The following is a 23,208-nucleotide window of genomic DNA, read 5'->3' as shown; positions in this document are numbered from 1 at the left end:
AAAAAACTAGCCGGGCGTGGTGGCGGGCGCCTGTAGTCTCAGCTACTTGGGAGGCTGAGGCGGGAGAATGGCGTGAACCTGGGAGGCGGAGCTTGCAGTGAGCCGAGATTGCGCCACTGCACTCCAGCCTGGGAGACACAGCGAGACTCCGTCTCAAAAAAAAAAAAAAAAAAAAAAATCAGCTGGGCATGGGAACATGTGCCTGTGGCCCCAGCCACTTGGGAGGCTGATAGGAGGATTGCTTGAGTCCATGAGGTCAAGGCTGCAGTGAGCTGTGATTATACCACTGTGCTCCAACCTGGAGGACAGAGCAAGACGTAATCTAAAAATAAAACAAGGCCGGGTGCTGTGACTCACACCTGTAATCCCAGCACTCTGGGAGGCCAAGGCGGGCGGATCACCTGAGGTCAGGAGTTTGAGACCAGCCTGGCCAATGTGGTAAAACCCCGTCTCTACTAAAAACACAAAAATTAGCTGGGCGTGGTGGCAGGCACCTATAATCCTAGTTGGGAGGCTGAGGCAGGAGAATTGCTTGAACCCAGGAGGTGGAGGCTGCAGTGAGCCGAGATTGAGCCATTGCACTCCAACCTGGGTGACAGAGCAAGACTCTGTCTCAAACAAACAAAAACAAACAAAAAAACAGACTTGAGTTCAGAGCATGCCTGTGCCATCTGCTACTTCCTGGCTAGGTGGCTGGGCAAGGCACTTAACTTCTCTGTACCTCAGTTTCCTTACCTGGAAAATGGGAATAATGATAGTGTCTGCCTCTCAGCGTTGCTGGGAAGCTTCTAGCAGGTGCTGTGTGAGCATTTGCTGTGATTTGTTTTTGTTTCTATATCTTTTGCCAGATCATGACATTCATAAGGGCAGGGATCAAATCTTCCATTCTGTTCCTTGTCCCATTCAGCACAGGGTTTGAGGCAAAGAAGGGCTCAGTAAGTGTTTGCTAAATGAATGAATCAAGGTTAAACTGTGTAACCCATTATAGGTGAGGGGAAAGTGGGGTTGGGGGAGCAGTAAGTAGGCCCCAGAGGTGGCAGCTTGTACTGGCCTTAAAGGATTTCAGTGCAGGGAAAGGAAGGTGGCACAGGGTGTGACATTGGGGTTAGGTGGGGAATGAGGGTAGTAGGAGCAGGTCATGTGGGCCTTGAATGCCAGGGTAAGGGATTATATTGGATTTATTTGGAACTAGCAACCATGGGCAGTTGGGGGAGGGTCTGGAGAGGGGATTTTGAGAGTGGGGGTATGGTTCATCAGTTGTTAACTGGGTACTTTCAGGAAAAAAGTGGTCTTTTGAGTTGGGCCTGGAAGGATATGAAGTATTATCAGAATGGTGTCATGTTGTTCTTTTTTTTTTTTTTTTTTTTAGATGGAGTTTCCTTCTTGTTTCCCAGGCTGGAGTGCGATGGTGTGATCTCAGCTCACTGCAACCTCCGCCTCCCAGGTTCAAGTAATTCTCCTGCCTCAGCCTCCCAAGTAGCTGGGCTTACAGGCATGTGCCACCACACCCGGCTAGTTTTGTATTTTTAGTAGAGACGGGATTTCTCCATGTTGGTTAGGCTGGTCTCGACCTCCCGACCTCAGGTGATCCTCCCGCTTCAGCCTCCCGAAGTGCTGGGATTACAGATGTGAGCCACTGTGCCTGGCCATGTTGTTCTTTCATTCAGCAACACTGAGTGCCAGCTACTTGCTAAGCACCAGGGATTCACAAAATAATGAGACAAACTGCCTCCCCTTGATGAGCTCACATGAACAATCATGAGAAGTGTGATAACAGTCAAAGGATGGTCTGATGATAAGCACTCAAGTGGAGGGGTCATCGTAGGAGGTTCAGGAGGCCAGGGAAAGCAACTTAGAAGAAATGTTTTTTTTGTTTTTTTAAGAGACAGGATCTTGCTTGAGAGCAAACTTGATCAAGCTTGAGTGTAGTAGTGTGATCATAGCTTACTGTACGTCCAATTCCTGGGCTCAGGGATCTTCCTGCTCCAGCCTCCCCAGTAGCTGGGACTATAGGCACATGCCACCACGCCTGGCTAACTTTTTTGTAGGGATAGGATCTTACTATGTTGCCCAGGCTGGTGTTGAACTCCTGGCCTCAGGAATCCTCCTGCTTTGGCCTCTCGAAGCACTTGGATTACAGGGGTGAGGCCTCATGCCTAGCCAAGAAATAGGTTTTTGAGGAATGAATAGGGGTTCGCCTAGTAGGCGAGATGAGGAAAATGTCTCAGGCAGAGGGAGCGACTTGTATAAAGCTACAGACATGTGAAAGCGCAGTCCAGGGGTTGGTGGCACTGTGACTGGATTTGAAGTGCACTGTGGTTACACAACAAGACTGGAGAAGGTAGCAGGGACCAGGTCATGCAGGGTAGTGGAGGGTCAGTAGGGGACCCTGGCCACTCTCGAGGAGCTAGATAGGTAGAGGCAGTGGGTCTGTTAGCAAGGTCATTACTGCCACCAGATGAACACTAATGGTGGCGTGAACACAGGGGCTGAGAGAGCCTGACCCCTGTCATGTGTTTCACATGGCCAGATCTGTTCTTTAGGAGAGAAAACAGCTGGTGCTGCTGTGTAGAGCCTGGACCGAAAAGGAAATTAACGAGGCAGGGAGCCTTATTAATTAATACATTCCTTAGACATTTATTGAGCACCTACTATGTGTCAGGCACTGTTCTAGGTACCTGGGATCCTTGCTCTCATGAGGTCAGAAATGAGGAATTCCATAGGACAAGTCTTCTATTCTTAAACCCAGTGTAAGGATAAGGCCACTGGGGAGGAGGGAGTAGGATTTGGGCATCAGAGCCCCCCAGCTGCTGCTCATGGGGGTGAGGACACCAGGCCCCTGACTTTGCTCTGGTCTCTCTCCCAGCTCCCTGCCAAGGCCCACAGCCATGGCCATGGCCCAGAAGCTCAGCCACCTCCTGCCAAGTCTGCGGCAGGTCATCCAGGAGCCTCAGCTATCTCTGCAGCCAGAGCCTGTCTTCACGGTGGACCGAGCTGAGGTGCCACCGCTCTTCTGGAAGCCGTACATCTATGCGGGCTACCGGCCGCTGCATCAGACCTGGCGCTTCTACTTCCGCACACTGTTCCAGCAGCACAATGAGGCCGTGAATGTCTGGACCCACCTGCTGGCGGCCCTGGTGCTGCTGCTGCGACTGGCCCTCTTTGTGGAGACTGTGGACTTCTGGGGAGACCCACACGCCCTGCCCCTCTTCATCATTGTCCTTGCCTCTTTCACCTATCTCTCCTTCAGTGCCTTGGCTCATCTCCTGCAGGCCAAGTCCGAGTTCTGGCATTATAGCTTCTTCTTCCTGGACTACGTGGGGGTGGCCGTGTACCAGTTTGGTAGTGCCTTGGCACACTTCTACTATGCTATCGAGCCCTCCTGGCATGCCCGGGTGCAGGCCGTTTTTCTGCCCATGGCTGCCTTTCTCGCCTGGCTTTCCTGCACTGGCTCCTGCTATAACAAATACATCCAGAAACCAGGCCTGCTGGGCCGCACATGCCAGGAAGTGCCCTCCGCCCTGGCCTACGCACTGGACATCAGTCCTGTGGTGCATCGTATCTTCGTGTCCTCCGACCCTGCCATAGATGACCCAGCTCTTCTCTACCACAAGTGCCAGGTGGTCTTCTTTCTGCTGGCTGCTGCCTTCTTCTCTACCTTCATGCCCGAGCGCTGGTTCCCTGGCAGCTGCCATGTCTTCGGGCAGGGCCACCAACTTTTCCACATCTTCTTGGTGCTGTGCACGCTGGCTCAGCTGGAGGCTGTGGCACTGGACTATGAGGCCCGACGGCCCATCTATGAGCCTCTGCACATGCACTGGCCTCACAACTTTTCTGGTCTCTTCCTGCTCACGGTGGGCAGCAGCGTCCTCACCGCGTTCCTCCTGAGCCAGCTGGTACAGCGCAGACTTGATCAGAAGACCAAGTGAAGGGGGCTGGCATCTAGTAGGGAGGGAGGTATTGTCGGGGGACAGGGGTCTGGGCTTGGCTCCAGGTGGGAACAAGTCCTGGTAAAATTGTTTGTGTCTGGCCCACAGTGACTCTCTGTGCACCACTCAACTCAAGGGCGTCACTGGCCAATTCTTGGATTTACGGATTGGCTGGGAGTTGCTGGGGTCCACTTCTGGGCCTGCCCCAGCTCCTTGTCCAGGGAGAGGGAAAGAGTTAAAGATGTGGGCCACTCCAGCTTGCCCCTCCACTGCCACTCACTGGGGTGAGGCTGGGGATCAGCTTGGTGAGGATTGGGGCTTCTAGATTGTCTAGGCAGGAGGTGAAACTTAGGCCAGAGTCAGATTTGAGCTGAGCCAGAGTAGGCCTTGGCAACCCACTTCTACTCAGATTTCATTGCTGGATGCGGAAGGGGCAGGCCCAAAATATATGCAGGATCTTACTGTCCCTTGAAGCCCAGCCACAAGTGTTGGCGCTGCAGAGAGACCCCAAAGGTAGTAGATTGTGCCAGACAGAAATGGGTCCCATCCAGTGCTTCATACCCCTTCAGTCACCATCCCAGACAGTGAGTCCCAGATCTTCTAGCTCTGGCTTCTGTGTCCCACACAGCCTGTTCCCAGCTTCTTTCCTGGTTCCCTTGTTAAGGATTCATTTATCTATTCAGTGTTGAATGGATAAATGGCCTGGGCCTCTGCTCAGAGGCAGGTCACCGCTGGGCCCTGAGGATCAATGCAAGATGATAAAGACTTTTTTTTTTTTTTTTTTTGAGAAGGAGTTTTGCTCTTGTTGGCTAGGCTGGAGTGCAATGGTGCAATATTGGCTCACTGCAACCTCTGCCTCCTGGGTTCAAGTGATTTTCCTGCCTCAGCCTCCCGAGTAGCTGGAATTACAGGCATGTACCACCATGCCTGGCTAATTTTCTGTATTTTTAGTAGAGATGGGGTTTCTCCATGTTAGTCAGGCTGGTCTCGAACTCCTGACATCAGGTGATCCGCCCGCCTTGGCCTCCCAAAGTGCTGGGATTACAGGCATGAGCCACCGTGCCTGGCCGACAAAGGCTTTGATACCAGAATGAACTGTCAAGGGAAGTGCTGAGGAGGGATTAACCTGTGCTGCCTGGGACCCTGAGGGTCTTGAGTTGGGGAGTGTGAATAGGAGTTTGCAGATGGAGAATAGGAAGGGCATTCCAGGCAGAGGGAAACTTGTGCAGAGACCCAGAGGTGCGGAAGGAAAAGTGGGGCTGGGGCTGGGGTGGTCTGGATTATGGCCTGGATGCAATAAAGTGACTGTGACAGTAGCCGCCTCTTTGTTTTTTGTCTCCTGTTCAGGGAGGGGCCCCTGCTCACATTACTGGAGGAGGTTTTCGGAGGAAGTTGGGGCCCCTGGGAGTGGACATAGGGTGGAGGGAGCAGTTCTTGTTTTATCTTTGCTGGGGGATGGGGTTGGGGCCTTATATACCATATCTATATATACAAAATTTGTTTGGTAAGGGAGTAGGGGGCAGTTTTATTACGAAAGTTTTAGAAGTAGTTAAAATGTGTTTAAAATATATATAATCCCACTTTATAATCTGACAAAGACTTTTGTTTGTTCTTCAATTAAGGAAGGTTTTTTTGTTTTTACTGAAGGGGGCAGAGGCGTGCACACTCCACCATGCATATTGAGCCCCCTCGCATGCGCACCAAAGGAGTATGTTATGTTAACTTTTATAATATTGCTTTTTCCATAGTACACAGCAATATATATACAATGAAGGAAAATTGGGAAGATAAGAAAACCCAAATTAATTAGAAATTTCACTTCACTGCTAAAATATCGTGGGGGACCTTACGAAATACACACACACACGTAAAATATGTGTATATCAATATTTTAATATAGGCCAGGTGCAGTGGCTTACGCCTGTAATCCCAGCACTTTGGGAGGCTGAGGCAGGCAGATCAGCTGAGGGCAGGAGTTTGAGACCAGTCTGGCCAATATGGCAAAAATCCATCTCTACTAAAAACACAAAAATTAGCCAGGCGTGGTGGTGCACACCTATAGTCCCAGCTACTTGGAAGGCTGAGGTGGGAGGATCACGTGACCCCAGGAGGTTGAGGTTGCAGTGAGCGAGACTGTCCCTGGGGGACAAAGCGAGATGGCTCTGTCCACAGTGAAGACAGGCTCTGGCTGCAGAGATGGGTGAGGCTCCTGGCTGACCTGCTGCAGACTGGGCAAGAGGTGGCTGAGCTTCTGATCCTCCCCCCGACAAAAAAAAATTTAAAAATTTTTGACCGGGCACGGTGGCTCACGCCTGTAATCCCAGCACTTTGGGAGGCCAAGGCGGGCGGATCACGAGGTCAGGAGTTCGAGACCAGCCTGGCCAATATGGTGGAACCCCATCTCTACTAAAAATACAAAAATTAGCTGGGTGTGGTGGCGTGTGCCTGTACTTCCAGTTACTAGGGAGGCTGAGGCGGAAGAATCACTTGAACCCAGGAGGCGGGGCTGCAGTGAGCTGAGATCCTGCCACTGCACTCCAGCCTGGGCGACAGAGAGACTCTGTCTCAAAAAAATTTTTATATATATATATATACACACACAATATGTAAAAATTACATATAATATACATATATTCCATCTATGTAGATTGTGGTTAGGGACAGAAGGATGGGTGGGGTGCCAGCATTTTTGCATTTCCAAGGGGTTTTCTGAATTCACAAAGTGCTTTCACAAACTTCATTTGATCCTCTTTTAAAATCCAAGGCACAGTAAACAGTGAAAGCAGGACTGAAAGCTAGTTTTGGACCCCAAATTTTAACCTTTTCAAAATCCTCTTCCATGTGGCTTCGTAGTTACGCTTACATTAAAAAAAAAAAAATTACCAAAGTTGTTCGCACACTCGAGTGTCTAGTAACCACTTAGGGCGAGGACCCCTGGTCTGGAGCCTACGGGCCTGATCTCGTATCAGCCACTTCCTTCTTGGGGTGATCGCGAAGATTCAGCGATGACACGAACAAATTCCTAAGCCCGGGGTAGTTATTGTATTTACTGTAAGAAGTTTTCAATGCAGCAAAAAGAAAATGTACGTTTCTGAGGCTGTGGAGAACCGTTCACACAGCAGTTTCCGAAATCCGCTCTTGAATGAACAGATCAGAAAGAAAACGCACTCCTCGGCGCAGGGAAAGGCGCCGCAAGCACTCAAGGACCGGCGGCGAAGGTTAGTGAGTGGGCGGGGCACAGCGAAGGGAGCGGGCCTTGCTGGGGGCGGGGGCCTTGCCGGGGCGGAGCTGACGCCCGGGGCAGTCGCGACGTAGCCCCGCCCCCAGCGTTGGCGCGAGATCCGAACGTCCGCGGCAGTGGCGTTTGCTGAGGTGTCTGCAGCGTGAGCCGGCGTCCTGCCGGCTTGGTCTCCTCAGCGGCCATGAGGCGGACAGGCCCCGAGGAGGAGGCCTGCGGCGTGTGGCTGGACGCGGCGGCGCTAAAGAGGCGGAAAGTGCAGGTGGGACGCTGGGGGATGAGAGGGCGTTGGGGACAAGGTAGGGCCTGGAGGCGTATAAGACGGGAGGAGTAAGACGGGAGGAGTTTGGGGGACACCCGGAGGTGCTGGAAGCGAAGTCGGGGACAGAGGGAACAGCATTGGGGATTCACAGGCAAGAGGGATTGGGGTCTGAAGAAGGTTGAAAAATGGGGCTTGGAGAGGGTGGGAGGGACGGAAGAAAGGAGCGTGCTGTTGAGGGATATGGAGGAGCGGTGCGCAGGGACGGGCGGCGAGGGTTCAGGTGTGGGAGAGGCGGAGGGAAAGTTCGCCCGGAGCAGTTTAACTGAGCAGCTCCCAAGGAGGCCGGAGTCCCCGCGAGACGTCCTAGTAGATGCTGGAGCATTGGGAGATGCATGCGAATGCAAATTTGGGAAATTCTCACCCCAGGGTCTGTTTCCACCCAATTTGCCAAGTTGCAGGCCTTCTACCTGCCAAGAACCGGTAACTCTGAGGGGAAGAGTAGAAGCTATGGGAAGGGGAGCTGGCGTCCTATCTACTGAGCAGTCACTGGGTGCCGGATACTGCGTTCGATGCTGAATATGCGTTATATGTGTCGTCATTCTTACTGGAAATGAGGAAACTGAGGTTCAGGAACTAACCTAGGCCCGCCTAACTAGAAGGAGCTGGAAATCACACTCAGGTCTGTCACCTAGGCAAGATGCTCTTCAGTTTCTATAAAGAAACAAGGCCGGGCGCGGTGGCTCAAGCCTGTAATCCCAGCACTTTGGGAGGCCGAGACGGGCGGATCACGAGGTCAGGAGATCGAGACCATCCTGGCTAACACGGTGAAACCCCGTCTCTATTAAGAAATACAAAAAACTAGCCGGGCGAGGTGGCGGGCGCCTGTAGTCCCAGCTTCTCGGGAGGCTGAGGCAGGAGAATGGCGTGAACCCGGGAGGCGGAGCTTGCAGTGAGCTGAGATCCGGCCACTGCACTTCAGCCTGGGCGACAGAGCGAGACTCCGTCTCAAAAAAAAAAAAAAAAAAGAAACAAAAGTGTGAGATAATAATCGTTCATGTTTATTGAGCGTCTTATGCTGGTGCTAAGTATTTTAGGTATGTTATCTTGTTTGGTACAGTTATATATGGTAGATAGTGTAATGATACCCATTTTACATACGGAAACAGGCTCAAAACAGACACTAGGGGCAAGATTCTTGCTCTCAAGTTGCTCACAATCTTACAGGGAAAAAAAGAGGTGTATAAATAATAACAACAATACCTGACCTTTATTGAGTGCTTTCTATGTATCAGGCACTTTGCCGGGACTCATCAATGGCAGGTACTCACCAAAATTCAATAGAGTAGATTTTGTCATTATCCTGGTTTTATAGATGAAAAATTTGATCGTTTTATTATTATTTATTATTATTATTATTATTTTTAGACGGAGTCTCGCTCTGTTGCCGAGGCTGGAGTGCAATGGCGCGATCTCGGCTGCCTGCAAGCTCCGCCTCCCGGGTTCACGCCATTCTGCTGCCTCAGCCTCCCGAGTAGCTGGGACTGCAGGCGCCCGCCCCCATGCCCGGCTAATTTTTTGTATTTTTAGTAGAGATGGGGTTTCACCGTGTTAGCCAGGATGCTCTCGCTCTCTTGACCTCAAATGATTCGCCCATCTCGGCCTCCCAAAGTGCTGAGATTACAGGTGTGAGCCATCGTGCCTGGCCGTTCGTTTTATTTTTTAAAAAATTATCAAAATGGCCGGGTGCTGTGGTTCACACCTGTAATCCCAGTGCTTTGGGAGGCCGAGGCGGGCAGATCACCTGAGGTCAGGAGCTGGAGACCGACCTGGCTAACATGGCGAAACCCCATCTCTAGTAAAAAAAAATACAAAAATTTGTCGGGCGTGGTGGCAGGCGCCTGTAATCCCAGCTACTCGGGAGACTGAGACAGGAGAATTGCTGGAACCCGAGAGGTGGAGGTTGCAGTGAGCCGAGATAGTGCCAAGGCACTCCAACCTGGGTGACAGAGCAAGACTCCGTCTCAAAAAAAAAAAAAAAAAAAAAGATCAAAATGTACAGTAGCTATTTATTACTCCTTGAATTAGGAATATGCCGTTTGTACCCTTAGAATAGATTCTTGAATGATATGGGATGGGTGAGAAACTTGTATACTACTTTGATTTGTTAATTTTGGAGACAGGATCTCTGTCACTCAGGCTGGAATGTGGTGGTATAATCACGACTAACTACAGTCTCAGTCCTGTCCCCGGGCTCCAGGTGATCCTCCTGCCTCAGCCTCCCAAATAGCTAGGACTACAGGCATAGTACCACAAAGCCCAGCTCATTTTTTGTATTTTTTGTTTGTAGAGATGGGGTTTTGCTGTGTTGCCTAGACTGGTCTTGAACTCCTGAGCTCAAGTGATCTCCCCATTGTGGCTTCTCAAAGTGCTGGGATTACAGGTGTGAGCCACTGCACCCAGCCACCAGTTTAATTTAGAAAGAAGACAAAAATAGAATTAGGAAGAGTTCAGGAGAGAGAGAAAGGGAATATTCCACAGGGAAGAGGAGAGCCAATATTTGTCTCTCTGTCTATAATTCTGTTTTGTTTTTTGAAAAGGAGTCTCGCTCTTGTTGCCCAGGCTGGAGTGCAATGGTGCGATCTTGGCTCACTGCAACCTCCGCCTCCCAGGTTTAAGCAATTCCCCTGCCTCAACCTTCCGAGTAGCTGGGATTACAGGCATGCACCACCTTGCCCTGGTAATTTTGTATTTTTAGTAGAGATGGGGTTTCTCCATGTTGGTCAGGTTAGTCTTGAACTCCCATCCTCAGGTGATCCACCTGCCTTAGTGTCCTGGGATTACAGGTGTGAGCCACCATGCCCGGCCTAATTCTGTTTTTTTGTTTGGAGTCTTGCTCTGTCACCCACGCTGGAGTGTAGTGGCGTGATCTCGGGTCACTGCAGCCTCTGCCTCAGCCTCCCGAGTAGCTGGGATAACAGGCATGTGCCACCACACCTGGCTAATTTTTGTATTTTTAGTAGAGACAGCATTTCACCATGTTGACCAGCTGTTCTCGAACTCCTGGCCTCAAGTTATCCGCCTGCCTCAGCCACCCAAAGTGCTGGGATTACAGGCATGAGCCACCGTGCTTGGTCTGTTTATAATTCTTATACCCCCAAATCCTACCTTTTTCCCTGGCAGTGTTATGGTGAAAACATTTGTGTTGTTGATGTAGTGCATGGCAGGTATGGAATCCTCCAACATCTCTAGGCCCTTACCTTACTCTGATTTCTGGAGGCCTGGACCTTATGACCATACTCACTAACACCATTTCTCCTTCTTGTTACTTGATTCCCAAAGATACTCATTAAAATCTTTGGTTCCTGACTATTATCTATTACTCTGACTTCCAACCCAGAGAAGAGTACTAAAGATTCCCTTTCACAAGGTGCCTCTTCCTAGAGTGGCTATCAAATAGGCATACAGTCCTTTGAGATTTAATGTCAGGGATGGATGGGCAGTAGCTAGTGGCTGTGTTTTTGAAAATATGCCTCTTCCCACTTGATCTCTACACAGAATTGTTTGCTATTTATGAGAGAATAAGTAGTTTGTAGTCTGGCCAGTAGACAATAGTGGTCTATGTTTGGAGTGAGTTTGCTTCTCTCCTAATTTGAACTACCCATTTGGCCTCATTACTTAGGCCTTGTATGTATACTAGTCATTTTGTTTTTATATTATGAAAGTAATATATGTTTGTTTAAAAAATAATAAATAGGGCTGTGGCTCGTTCCTGTAATCTCAGTACTTTGGGAAGCTGAGGCTGGAGGATCACTTGAGGCCAGGAATTTGGGACCAGCCTGGGCAACATAATGAAACCCCAACTCCACAAAAAATAAAAAAAGTTTATCATGGGTGGAGGAGTGTGGCAGTTTTAATATATGTCCACAAATTCTTCAGTACTTTTCCTTCTAAAAGATAGAACTTAATTCCCCTTTCCTTGAGCACAGACAGTATTTAGTGACTCCGATGACTAGAATGTGGTAGGTTATAGTGTTAGAATTCTGAGTCTAAGCCTGGCCAACATGGTGAAACCCCATCTCTGCTAAAAATAAAAAAATTAGCCAGGCTTGGTGACGGGTGCCTATAATCCCAGCTACTCAGGAGGCTGAGGCAGGAGAATTGCTTGAAGCCGGAAGATGGAGGTTTCAGTGAGCCAAGGTTGCACCACTGCACTCCAGACAGGGTGATAGAGCAAGACCCCATCTAAAAAAAAAAAAATTCTGAATCTAGGTCATAAATGACATTGCAGCTTTAGCTTCATTGTCTCTTTGGGAGAAGCCAGCTGTCATGTTGTGAGGACACTCAAGCAGCTCTGTGGAGAGGTTCATGCAGTGAGGAGCTGAGGCATTTTGTCAACAGTTGTGTGAGTGAGGGAGTTATCTTGAAATTGGATACTGCACCTCTGGTTGATATTTTGAATGCAACCTCACTAGACTGTGAGACAGACCCACCCATCTAGGCTTAACCCAAATTCTTCATGCACAGAAGTTGTGAGATAATAAATGCCTGGCTGGATTTCAGAATTGCCATTGACTGGTGACCCACTTGTACCTCTTATTTCCCCCTTTTTGAACAGAATGTCTGTAACAGTTATGCTTGTTCCAAATTTTATGTTAGATGTATGAGGGAAGATAATTTGTCTTTAGTTCACAGGCCTGCAGATCTAAAGGAACTGTACTTAAACTACACTTTTGGACTTCACATGTACCTGTTTTAGATGCTAGTATCTTTGATATTAAGCTAATGCTGTAAAGAGATGAGATTTTTGTAGAGTTTTGGAAGGGAGTATATTTTGCATATGGGAAGAATGTAAGTAATTTGGGGCCAGAAGGTGGACTGTGATGGTTTTAAAATATGTCCACACTCTTCACTTCAAGAGGTGGAGCTTCATTCTCCTGCCTTTATGTTTGGATTGGACTTGGTAACTTGCTATATATTGATTTATTTATTATTTTTTTTGAGATGGAGTCTCACTGTATTGCCCAGACTGGAGTGCAGTGGCGTGATCTCGGCTCACTGCAACCTCTACCTCCCAGGTTCAAGCAGTTCTCCTGCCTCACCTTACGAGTAACTGGGATTATAGGCGTGCATCACTACGCCTGGCTAATTTTTGTATTTTTAGTAGAGGCGGGGTTTCACCATGTTGGTGAGGCTGGTCTCAAACTCCTGACCTCAGGTGATCCACCGGCCTTGGCCTCCCAGAGGGATTACAGGCGTGAGCCACTGCGCCTGGCTGTAACTTGCCTCTAATGAACAGAATATTGCGGGAACTGATGGTGTGTGATTTTTTCAGATTGGGTCATAAATGGCATTATGACCTCTTTTGATTGCTCACTCTGGGAAAAGCTAGCTTCCATGTTGCTACATGAAGCCTGCTCAGAGCCATGTTAGTGAGCCATCTTGGAAGTGGATCCTTCAGCCCCAGTTAAGGCTTCAGATGATTGTAGCCTGGGCCAACATCATGAATGCAACGTCATGAGAGACCCTGAGCCATAACCACCAAGCCAACCACCGTGAGAAACTGTGTGAGATTAATGTTTATTTTTTGTTTTGTTTTTGTTTTTGTTTGTTTGTTTGTTTTGAGATGGAGTCTCGCTCTGTCACCCAGGCTGGAGTGCAGTGGCCGGATCTCAGCTCACTGCAAGCTCCGCCTCCCGGGTTCACGCCATTCTGCTGCCTCAGCCTCCCGAGTAGCTGGGACTACAGGCGTCCGCCACCTCGCCCGGCTAGTTTTTGTATTTTTTAGTAGAGACGGGGTTTCACCGTGTTAGCCAGGATGGTCTCGATCTCCTGACCTCGTGATCCGCCCGTCTCGGCCTCCCAAAGTGCTGGGATTACAGGCTTGAGCCACCGCGCCCGGCCAGTACAGCTAATGTTAAGAACGATTTTGTGAACAATATTTGGAGACTTTAATACCCGCTTTGAATTATGCATATCAACAAGAAAAAAAGACTTCAACAATACTGTAAACCAGGTAGACCTAACAGATAAAAATATAGAACAGTCTACTCAACAACAGCAGAATACATAGGTTTCTCCATGACACATGGAACATTCTCCACAAATACTAGGTCACAAAACAAATCTCAATAAATTTAGAAAGATGGAAATCATACAAGGTATATTCTCCATAATGGAATGAAAGTAGAAATCAGTAACAGAAGAAAAAGTACAAATAGGTTGAAATTAAACAGCACATTTCTAAATAACCAAGGGTCAAAGAAGAAATCAAAAGGAAAATTATAATAGAAAGTACTTTGAGATAAATGAAAAGAAAAACACAATGCACCAAGATTTATGGGATGCAGCTAACACTATGCTAAGAGGGATATTTATAGCTGTAAATACTTTTATTAAAAAGAATCTCGGCCAGGCACAGTGGCTCACACCTGTAATCCCAACACTTTGGGAGGCTGAGGTGGGTGGATCACCTGAGGTCAGGAGTTTCAGACCAACCTGGCCAACATGGTGAAACCCTATCTCTACTAAAAATACCAAAATTAGCTGGGCGTGGTGGCAGGCGTCTGTAATCCCTGCTACTCAGGAGGCCGAGGCAGGAGAACTGCTTGAACCCAGGAGGCAGAGGTTGCAGTGAGCCAAGATCATGCCATTGTACTCCAGCCTGGGCAACAAGAGTGAAACTCCTGTCTCAAAAAAAAAAAAAAAAAGAATCTCAAATAACCTAATCTTCTACCTTAAGAAACTAGAAAAAGAAGAGCAATCTAAACCCATAGTAACCAGAAGGAAGGAAATAATACAATTTGGAGTGAAAATAAATAGTAAAGAAAAAAAATGAAGATCAAAAGTTGGTTGTTTGCAAAGATCAACAAACTCAACACAACTTTAGCTAGACTGAACAAGAGTAAAAGAGAATGCAGTGGCTCACACCTATAATCCCAGCATTTTAGGAGGCTGAGGTGGGAGGATCCCTTGAGCCCAAGAGTTCAAGACCAGCCTGGGCAACACAGGGAGACCCTGTCTCTACCAAAAATTAGAAAAATTAGCCTGGTGTGGTGGGGCATGTAGTTGCAGCTACTCAGGAGGCTGAGGTGTAAGGATCACTGAACCCAGGGAGGTTGAGGCTGCATTGAGTGGTGACTGAGCCACTGCACTTCAGCCTGGGTAACACAGTGAGACCTTGTCTCAATCAGTCACCAAGAGGCCAGGTGAGGTGGCTCAAAAAACCCCATCTCTACTAAAAATACAAAACTTAGCCGGGCATGGTGCCATGCACCTATAGTCACAGCTACTCGGGAGGCTGAGGCAGGAGAATCACTTGAACCCGGGAGACAGAGGTTGAGGTGAGCCGAGATTGTGCCATTACACTCCAGCCTGGGTGACAGAGTGAGACTACATCTCAAAAAAGAAAATAAAAAGAGATAAAAATAATTATAAGATAATACTATAAACAACTGTATGCTAACACATTTAGATAACTTAGAAGAAATGGACAAATTCCTAGGAAGTCACAGACTACCAAACTTGTCTCAAGAAGAAATAGATAAAAATAAACTGACTGTAAATGTAAGGGTTTACTTCTGGACTTTCAGTTCAATCCCTTTGGTCTATAGACCTATAACAAAGAGATTGAATTAGTAATTTTAAAACTTCCTGCAAAGGAAAGTCCAGGTCCAGATAGTTTCACTGGTGAATTCTACCAAACATTTAAAGAATTATACCAATCCTTCAGACTCTCCCAAAAAAGTAAAATAGAAGAGGAGAGAACACTTTCCAACTCATTTTGAGGCCAGTATTACTCTGATGCTAAAACTAGACCCAAGATATCACAAGAAAAGAAAATTATGGGCCAGTATCCTTTATGAATACAGTTACAAAAATACTCAACAAAATGCAAGCAAACCAAATCTAGCAACACATAAAAAGGGTTATAAATCATGACCAAGAGGAATTTATCTTAGGAATGCAAGGCTGGTTTAAATTTGAAAACCAATTAATATACCATAGTAATAGCATAAAATACAAAAAACACATAATCATCTCAATAAACACAGAAAAAGCATTTTGACTGCATCATTTTGTGATTAAAACACTCAACAAACCAGGAATAAAAGGGAATTTTCTCAGCCTTACAAAGGGCATCTATGAAAACCCAGTTAACATCATACTTAAGAAGACCGAATGTTTCCACTCCTAAGATCAGCAACAAGACAAAGATCTTGCCACTCTGTTTACCATTGCACTAGAGATTTTATCTAGGGAAATTTAGCAAGAAAAAGAAATAAAAGATACCCAGATTGAAAAGGAAGAAGTAAAATTATCTGTTTGGAGAAAATATGATCTTTTATATAGAAAATCCCAAGGAATCCACTTAAAAAATTAGAAAAAATGAGTTCAGCCATGTGACAGGATACAAAAATCAATTATGCTTCTATATGGTAGGATTTTATCCAAAAAATGAAACTAAGGAAATAATTTCATTTACAGTAGAATCAAATAGAATAAAATACTTAGGCATAAATTTAACAAAACATTGCAAGACATACACTGGAAACTATAAAACTCATTGAAATAAATTAAAAATGTAAATAATGGAAAGACATTACATGTTCATTGATCAGAAGACTTAATCTTAAGATAGGAATACTCCCCAATTGATCTACAGAATCAGTGCAATCCCTATCAACATCTCACTTGTCCTTTTTGCAGATACTGACAGTCTGATCCAGAAATTCATGACATCCGAGGGATCCAGAAAAGCCAAAACAAGCTTGAAGAGTAACAAAGTTGGAGGAATCACATGTACTGATTTCAAAATTACTATACAGTTACAGTAATTAAGATGGTTTGATACTGTCATAAAGATAGACATATTATAGACCAAAGGAATTGAAAGTCCAGAAGTAAACCCTTACATTTATGGTCAGTTAATTTTTTTTTTTTTTTTGAGTCAGGGTCTCAATTTGTCACCCAGACTGAAGTGAGATATGATTCATATACCATAAAATTTGCTTTATTGAGATATGATTTATATACCATAAAATTTGCCCATTTAAGTATGTACCCCCAAGAGATAGGAAAACATATGTCTGCATGAAAACTTGCACACAAATGTTCTTAGCATTTCTCATAATAGCCAAAAAGTGGCAACAATCCAAGTAGTCATCAACTGATGAACATCAATTGGTAACCAAAATGGTGTATCTAGGGCCGAGTGCAGTGGCTCACACCTGTAATCCCAGCACTTTGGGAGGCTGAGGTGGGTGGATCACTTGAGGTCAGGAGTTCGAGACCAGCCTGGCCAACATAGTGAAACCCCGTCTCTACTACAAAAAAATACAAAACTTAGCCAGGCATGGTGACAAGCACCTGTAATCCCAGCTACTTAGGAGGCTGAGGCAGAAGAATCGCTTGAACCCAGGAGGCGGAAGTTGCAGTCAGCCAAGATCGTGTAACTGCACTCCAGCCTGGGTGACAGAGTGAGACCGTGTCTCAAACAAACAAACAAAATAACACAAAATGATATATCTATACAATGGAATATTATTTGGCAATATAAAGGAATGAAGTATTGATACATGCTACAACATGGATAGACCTCCAAACATCAGGCTGAGTAAAAGAAGCCAGTCACAAAAGACCAGATATTGTATGATACATAAAAGGTCCAGAATAGGCAAATCCGTAGAAAAGAAAGTCAGTGATTTCCTGGGCCTGGGGTGGGATGGGAGTGAGGAATGACTGCTAAGGCTAGAGGGTTTCTTTTGGGGGAAATGAGAACTGTTCTAAAATTAGATGTGGTGATAATTACACAACTTCATAAATATACTAAAACTTAACTATATACTTAAATGGGCAAATTTTATGGTATGTGAATTGTATCTTAATAAAGCTGTTAAAATGAAAAGAAAGACTCTTTGTGGAAGAGTTAGACCTTAAACGAAGGGCCAGATTTTGTTGGAAAGCAATGGGAGTGCAGTGGGACAATATGAATAGTGCCACAGAAGCAGGAAGTATAAGGGATGTTTGTGAAACACGAAATAAAAGTTAAGGAGTCTCGAAGACCACCATAATTTTTGACACCAACTGCAAGTTTGGAGGTCCCCACAACCATTCTCAGGTTTCATAATTTGCTAGAAGTACTCACAGAAGTCACCGAAAGCTGTTATGGTTACAGTTTATTGCAGTGAGGAGATACAAATGAAAATCAGCCAATGGCAGGGGCATAGAGAGCCAAGTCTAGGAGAATCCCAAGCCTGAATCTTCCAGCGTCCTTCTCCCAGTGAAGGATTAGACAATGCCAACTGCTCTCAGCAGTGATATGTAACAGTAAACACAGAGTACTGCCAATCATGGAAGCTTACCTGAGCCTTGATGTCCAGAGTTGTTTTGGGGGCTCGGTCACATGCATGTGGTTGACTTACCTTCCTGGCTGACCTTAGTTTTCAGCCCTTATAGAGGTCATGCTGATAATGCATGGCCTAAAGACCCCTCTATAAATCACATTGTTAGCATAGATTATTTGGTGTGGCCCAAGGCTCCCAGGTTAAAAAACAAAACAAAACAACACTGCTACCAGGTGGGACATTCCAAGGATTTAGAGATTATCTCTCAGGAGCTTCCAGGCCTCTCCTTGGGTAAGAATTTTTTTTTTTTTTTTTGAGATGGAGTTTCAAAAAGACTTTGCCTGGGCTGGAGTGCAATGGCGCGATCTTGGCTCACTGCGACCTCTGCCTCCTGGGTTCAAGCGATTCTCCTACCTCAGCCTTTCAAGTAGCTGGATTGCAGGTGTGTGCCACCAACCCCGGCTAATTTTTTTTGTAGTTTTAGTAGAGACGGGGTTTTACTGTGTTGGGATTACAGGCACGAGCCACCGTACCTGGCCAAGATTCTTTACTACATAGGGAGTAATTCAATTTGGCTAACATGTAGACTATTCCCCGGAGTTGAAGGTGAGTTTAGGAGGGTAAACTAGTGCTATGCTGTTGGAATTTGTTGTCATGGGAGGTATCTCTTAAGAAGATTAACCCATTAGTGGTTATTTGAGAGTGTATAGTATCCTGACAGGCTAGGGGTATTTGGAGGATACTGCTGAAGTTTGGATAAGAAGTAACAAGGACTTAGTCCAGGATGGTAGAAGTTGAAAGTTTATTTTTAGTTGTTTATTTTATTTTATTTTATTTTTGAGACAGGGTCTCACTCTGTCACCCAGGCTAGAGTGCAGTGGCATGATCTTGGCTCACTGCAACCTCCGCCTCCCAGGCTCAATGGATCCTCTCACCTCAGTCTCCCAAGTAGTTGGGACCACAGGCGTGCGCCACTGTACCTGGCTTTTTGGTAGAGACCGGGTTTCACCATGTTGCCAGGCTGGTTTTGAACTCCTGAGCTCAAGTGATGTGCCTCCCAAACTGCTGGGATTACAGGTGTGAGCCACTGTATCTGGCCAGTTGTTTATTTTTATTTTGGTTTATTCGTCTCTATAATTATATATATAAAAGTATATATACACTCAAGAAGGACCTAAATAAGCTTAGTAGGGGATTGCTTAAATGTTTTTTAAGGCCGGGCATGGTGGCTTATGCCTTTAATCCCAGCACTTTGGGAGGCCGAGGTGGGCAGATCACTTGAGGTCAGGAGTTTGAGACCAGCCTGGCCAACATGGTAAAACCCTATCTCTACTAAAAATACAAAAAAAAATTTAGCTAGTATCGTGGCACACGTCTGTAATTCCAGTTATTCGGGAGACTAAGGCAGCAGAATCGCTTGAACCTAGGAAGCAGAAGTTGTGGTGAGCCAATATCGCACTACTGCACTCCAGCCTGGGTGACAGAGTAAGACTCCATCTCAAAAAAAAAAACAAAAACAAAAAAAAACCGGCCGGGCGCGGTGGCTGAAGCCTGTAATCCCAGCACTTTGGGAGGCCAAGACGAGTGGATCACGAGGTCAGGAGATCGAGACCATCCTGGCTAACACGGGAAACCCTGTCTCTACGGAAAAATATAAAAAACTAGCCGGGCGAGGTGGTGGGCGCCTGTAGTCCCAGCTACTTGGGAGGCTGAGGCAGGAGAATGGCGTAAACCTGGGAGGCGGAGCTTGCAGTGAGCTGAGATCCGGCCAGCCTGGGTGGCAGAGCGAGACTCCGTCTCAAACAAAACAAAAGAAAACAAAACTATTTTTTAAACTATAATTTGGTCCAGTTATTTGGACCAGCTCTCAGTGTCTTTTAAAGCCCTTTTGCATCTTCACATATGATTACATTTAGCAGCCAGAAATTGGTACCTGAGTAGGTAAAGGATAGAGAAAAATAAAAATAGAAAATATGACTTGAAGTAGTATTTGGAAATTGGGAGAACAGGTATATAGCTGCTGATTGTATACATATACTACAATACTTCTGTTGAAGTTAACACTTTCCAGGGGGATTCAGGATTTGCTCCAGAGTGAGGATTCCTCCTCCACTGCATTTCAGTTGAGGCAAAATGTTCGTCTTTCTTTTATAGGACTGTCGTCTGTGTGACTGAGAGAGCCACATGCAGCCACTGCTATAATGGAAGTACTTAAAATGAGAGAAGGTTTAAACAGATCTTCAATAAGTAGTCCTTATTAGAGCAAAACTGAGAGTAAATGTACAGTGACCTCTGACATGCATGCATTATGTCCTTTAAGTGAAAAAAATCTCATTAGCAGGGAGTACCCTTTTTTGAGATGGAATCTTGCTCAGCTGCCCAGGCTGGAGTGCAGTGGCACGATCTCACTGCAACCACTGTCTCCCAGGTTCAAGAGATTCTCCCGTCTTAGCCCCCTAAGTAGCTGGGATTACAGGCACCCGCCATCATGCCTGGCTAATTTTTGTATTTTAGTAGAGACAGGGTTTCACCATGTTGGCTAGGCTGTTCTTCAACTCCTGACCTCAGGTGATCCATCCACCTTGGCCTCCCAAAGTGCTAGGATTACAGGTGTGAACCACCTCACCCGGCTTTTTTTTTTTTTGAAATGGAGTCTTGCTCTGTTGCCTCCTGGAGTGCAGTGGCGCAATCTCTGCTCACTGAAGCCTCCACCTCCTGGGTTCAAGTGATTCTCCTGCCTCAGCCTCCCAAGTAGCTGGGACTACAGGTGCATGCCACCATGCCTGGCTAATTTTTTTGTATTTTTAGTTGAGATGAGGTGTCACTATGTTGGCCAGGCTGGTCTCGAACTCCTGACCTTAAGTGATCTGCCTGCCTTGACCCCCAAAGTGCTGGGATTACAGGCGTGAGCCACCGCGCCTGGTTGGGAGCACCCTTTTATGAGACTTAGTAATGCCAGTGGATGTAGATATATCAGGTCTCCAGTTAGGAATTGTGATAGAAGAAATTTGCTTTTCTCTTTTCCCTGTTGAGTTTTCATGAGGTTTAGATGAAAAACCAATACAGGGTGGTTCTTGAAGATTCCTGCAATAATTTTGTGTTGTTAGATTACTTTGGGATAGAAAACTTCATAGTTCTCAGTGGGTGTACACTTCCATCCTATCTGTGTTCTGGACCTTATATGTGACATCAATTATAGTGACAGGAGTTCATCTTAGCTTGGATCACAGCACTAGAAAAGCCTTAGTGTTTTCTGTCAGCTCTATTGCTGTTGTGCTGAATATGTAATAAGTAGCTGTAAATAAAACGAAAATGGGAAATCCTTCCTGCATATCTACCTATTTATTGAATCGAATACCTATTATGTGTATTAAGCTATATTAAGTTCTGTGCAGGATAGGAAAAAGGTATGTGGATCACATGCTGATGCCGGGATTTTGCAGGATGATAAGTTTTGAGACATCAAGTGATAAATGGCCAGTTCAGAAGAGGAAGAGACCACACATGGCTGGGGGAATCAGGAATGCTTGGTGATAAGCTGAAGAGTATGTTTCCGAGCTGGGCGTGAAAAATGCCTTTCTCCATGAGGCATACAAATGAGGAGGTTGGAGGCCATCAACAGGTACTGGCATGTAGTTGGGTATTATGTTACAGGATGCATGGAGGGCTTTTGGTAGTAGAGAAAAAGGTAAACTGGAATCATCAATGTGTGCAGTGTGAGTCTACACTTTATATTACAGGTAGTAGAGAAACTATTGACAGATTTTGAGCAAGATGACGTGATCACAGCTGTCCTTTAAGATTAATCTAGAGGTTATGTGGGGGATGAATTGAAATAGGTGGTGAATGAAGGACTGACTAGCTAAGAGACTATTGTCATAGTTTAGGGCTAGGCAAGAGTTTATGAGATCCTAAACTAAGGTAGTGTGTTTTTAGTTCTGCAGAGAACTAAGACAGCTTTGAAGCAAGTTTTGAATGAATACTTTGTTACTAATTCAACAGAGTTGGAGATGTATAATGATGAGACCCCTGATAGCTTTTCTTGGTAACACTTCTTAAACAGTCCTCCTTAGGGCGTGCTTATGAGGTAGAGTCATCCTTTCAGCCTGACTCAGTGGGGCATGACAGTGCTGACTAGAAAGGTTTTCATCCTAATGTCATCAAATTAATGCTGGGAAAGACTAAAAAGAAAGAGGGACTTGGTGATGATACTCTCAGTGACTCTAAAAGTGGGAGGAGAGTGAGTAGGCCCTGGGAAGCATAAAGGAAGAAGGAGCAAGGCAAAAAGGAATAATACTTTCATGTGTGTCAATGTGTGGAACATGAGAGTTCATATACAAATTTAAGACCAGAATGACCATTATGAAAAAAGGAATTAGATCAAATTATCTACTGGAGTTGAAGGTCATAGTGAATCATGAAAAAAAAAAAAAAGGAATTATATTTGTTTGAAGCAAAACTTTAAGATAAACTCATAGATAAATTAGAAGAGATAAAAGATAAAATAAGAGCTAAACTGAATTTAAGTGCTGTGGAACCATGAGAACATTTTCTAATAGTGAGAGGAATTATGTATATGATCCCAGCTCTTTTTTGATAATAGAGTTGTTGAGCATAAGAAAGGGTCACACTTGGCTGGGCGCAGTGGCTCACACCTGTAATCCCAGGACTTTGGGAGGCCAAGGCAGGTGGATCATGAGGTCAACAGATCGAGACCATTCTGGCCAACATGGTGAAACTTTGTCTCTACTAAAAATACTAAAATTAGCTGGGCATAGTGGCGCACACCTGTAATCCCAGCTACTCAGGAGGCTGAGGTAGGACAATCGCTTGAACCCGGGAGGCAGAGGTTGCAGTGAGCCGAGATTGCACCACTGCACCCCAGCCTGGGCGACAGAGCAAGACTCTGTCTCATAAATAAATAAATAAATAAATAAAACAATGAAACTTGCTGCCTTGGTGACTCTTCCTTTCATGGAAGATTTCTCTGTAGCATATGTTGCTGTTTGATAGCGTTTTACCCACAAAACTCCTTTCAAAATTGGAGTCAATCCTCTCAAACCCTGTCTCTGCTTTCTCAGTTAAGTTTATGTAATATTCTAAATTTTTTGTTGTCATTTCAACAATGTTCACAGCATCCTCGCCAGGAGTGGACTCTATTGCAAGAAACCACTTTTTTTTTGCTCATCTATTAGAAGCAATTTCTCATCTATTAAAGTTTTTATTGGGAGATTGTATCAATTCAGTCACATCTTCGGGGTCTACTTTTAATTCTAGTTCTCTTGCTATTTACATCACATTTATGGTTACTTCCTTCACTGAACTCTTAAATGCTGCAAAGTCATCCATGAGAGTTGGAATCAATTTCTTCTAAATTCCTATTCATGTTATTTTGACCTCCTCCCATGAATCATTAATCCTTTTTTTTTTTTTTTT

At 45.6% G+C, this 23,208-nt stretch overlaps 2 protein-coding genes across 3 annotated transcripts in view; both read left to right on the top strand.

The window, feature by feature from the left end:
• Positions 1-5,248, top strand: part of PAQR7 (progestin and adipoQ receptor family member VII) — a 43,446-nt gene extending 38,198 nt beyond the window's left edge. The window contains exon 5 of the mRNA XM_011981616.1: positions 2,867-5,248. Coding sequence (XP_011837006.1) covers positions 2,889-3,929 — 1,041 coding nt within the window. The 5' untranslated portion in view covers positions 2,867-2,888 and the 3' untranslated portion in view covers positions 3,930-5,248. The remainder of the gene's footprint in view (positions 1-2,866) is intronic.
• Positions 5,249-7,256: 2,008 nt separating this feature from the next.
• The window catches only part of AUNIP (aurora kinase A and ninein interacting protein), a 27,416-nt gene continuing 11,464 nt past the window's right edge, over positions 7,257-23,208 (top strand). For both annotated transcript variants that reach the window (XM_011981608.1, XM_011981607.1), the window contains exon 1: positions 7,257-7,429. In XM_011981608.1, coding sequence (XP_011836998.1) covers positions 7,352-7,429 — 78 coding nt within the window. In that variant the 5' untranslated portion in view covers positions 7,257-7,351. The remainder of the gene's footprint in view (positions 7,430-23,208) is intronic.

The sequence above is a fragment of the Mandrillus leucophaeus genome, unplaced genomic scaffold, assembly GCF_000951045.1.
Source record: "Mandrillus leucophaeus isolate KB7577 unplaced genomic scaffold, Mleu.le_1.0 Scaffold23, whole genome shotgun sequence".
NCBI lineage: Eukaryota > Metazoa > Chordata > Mammalia > Primates > Cercopithecidae > Mandrillus > Mandrillus leucophaeus.
The sequence above is the reverse complement of the archived record's forward strand: the minus strand, read 5'-3'. Positions and strand labels throughout refer to the sequence as shown.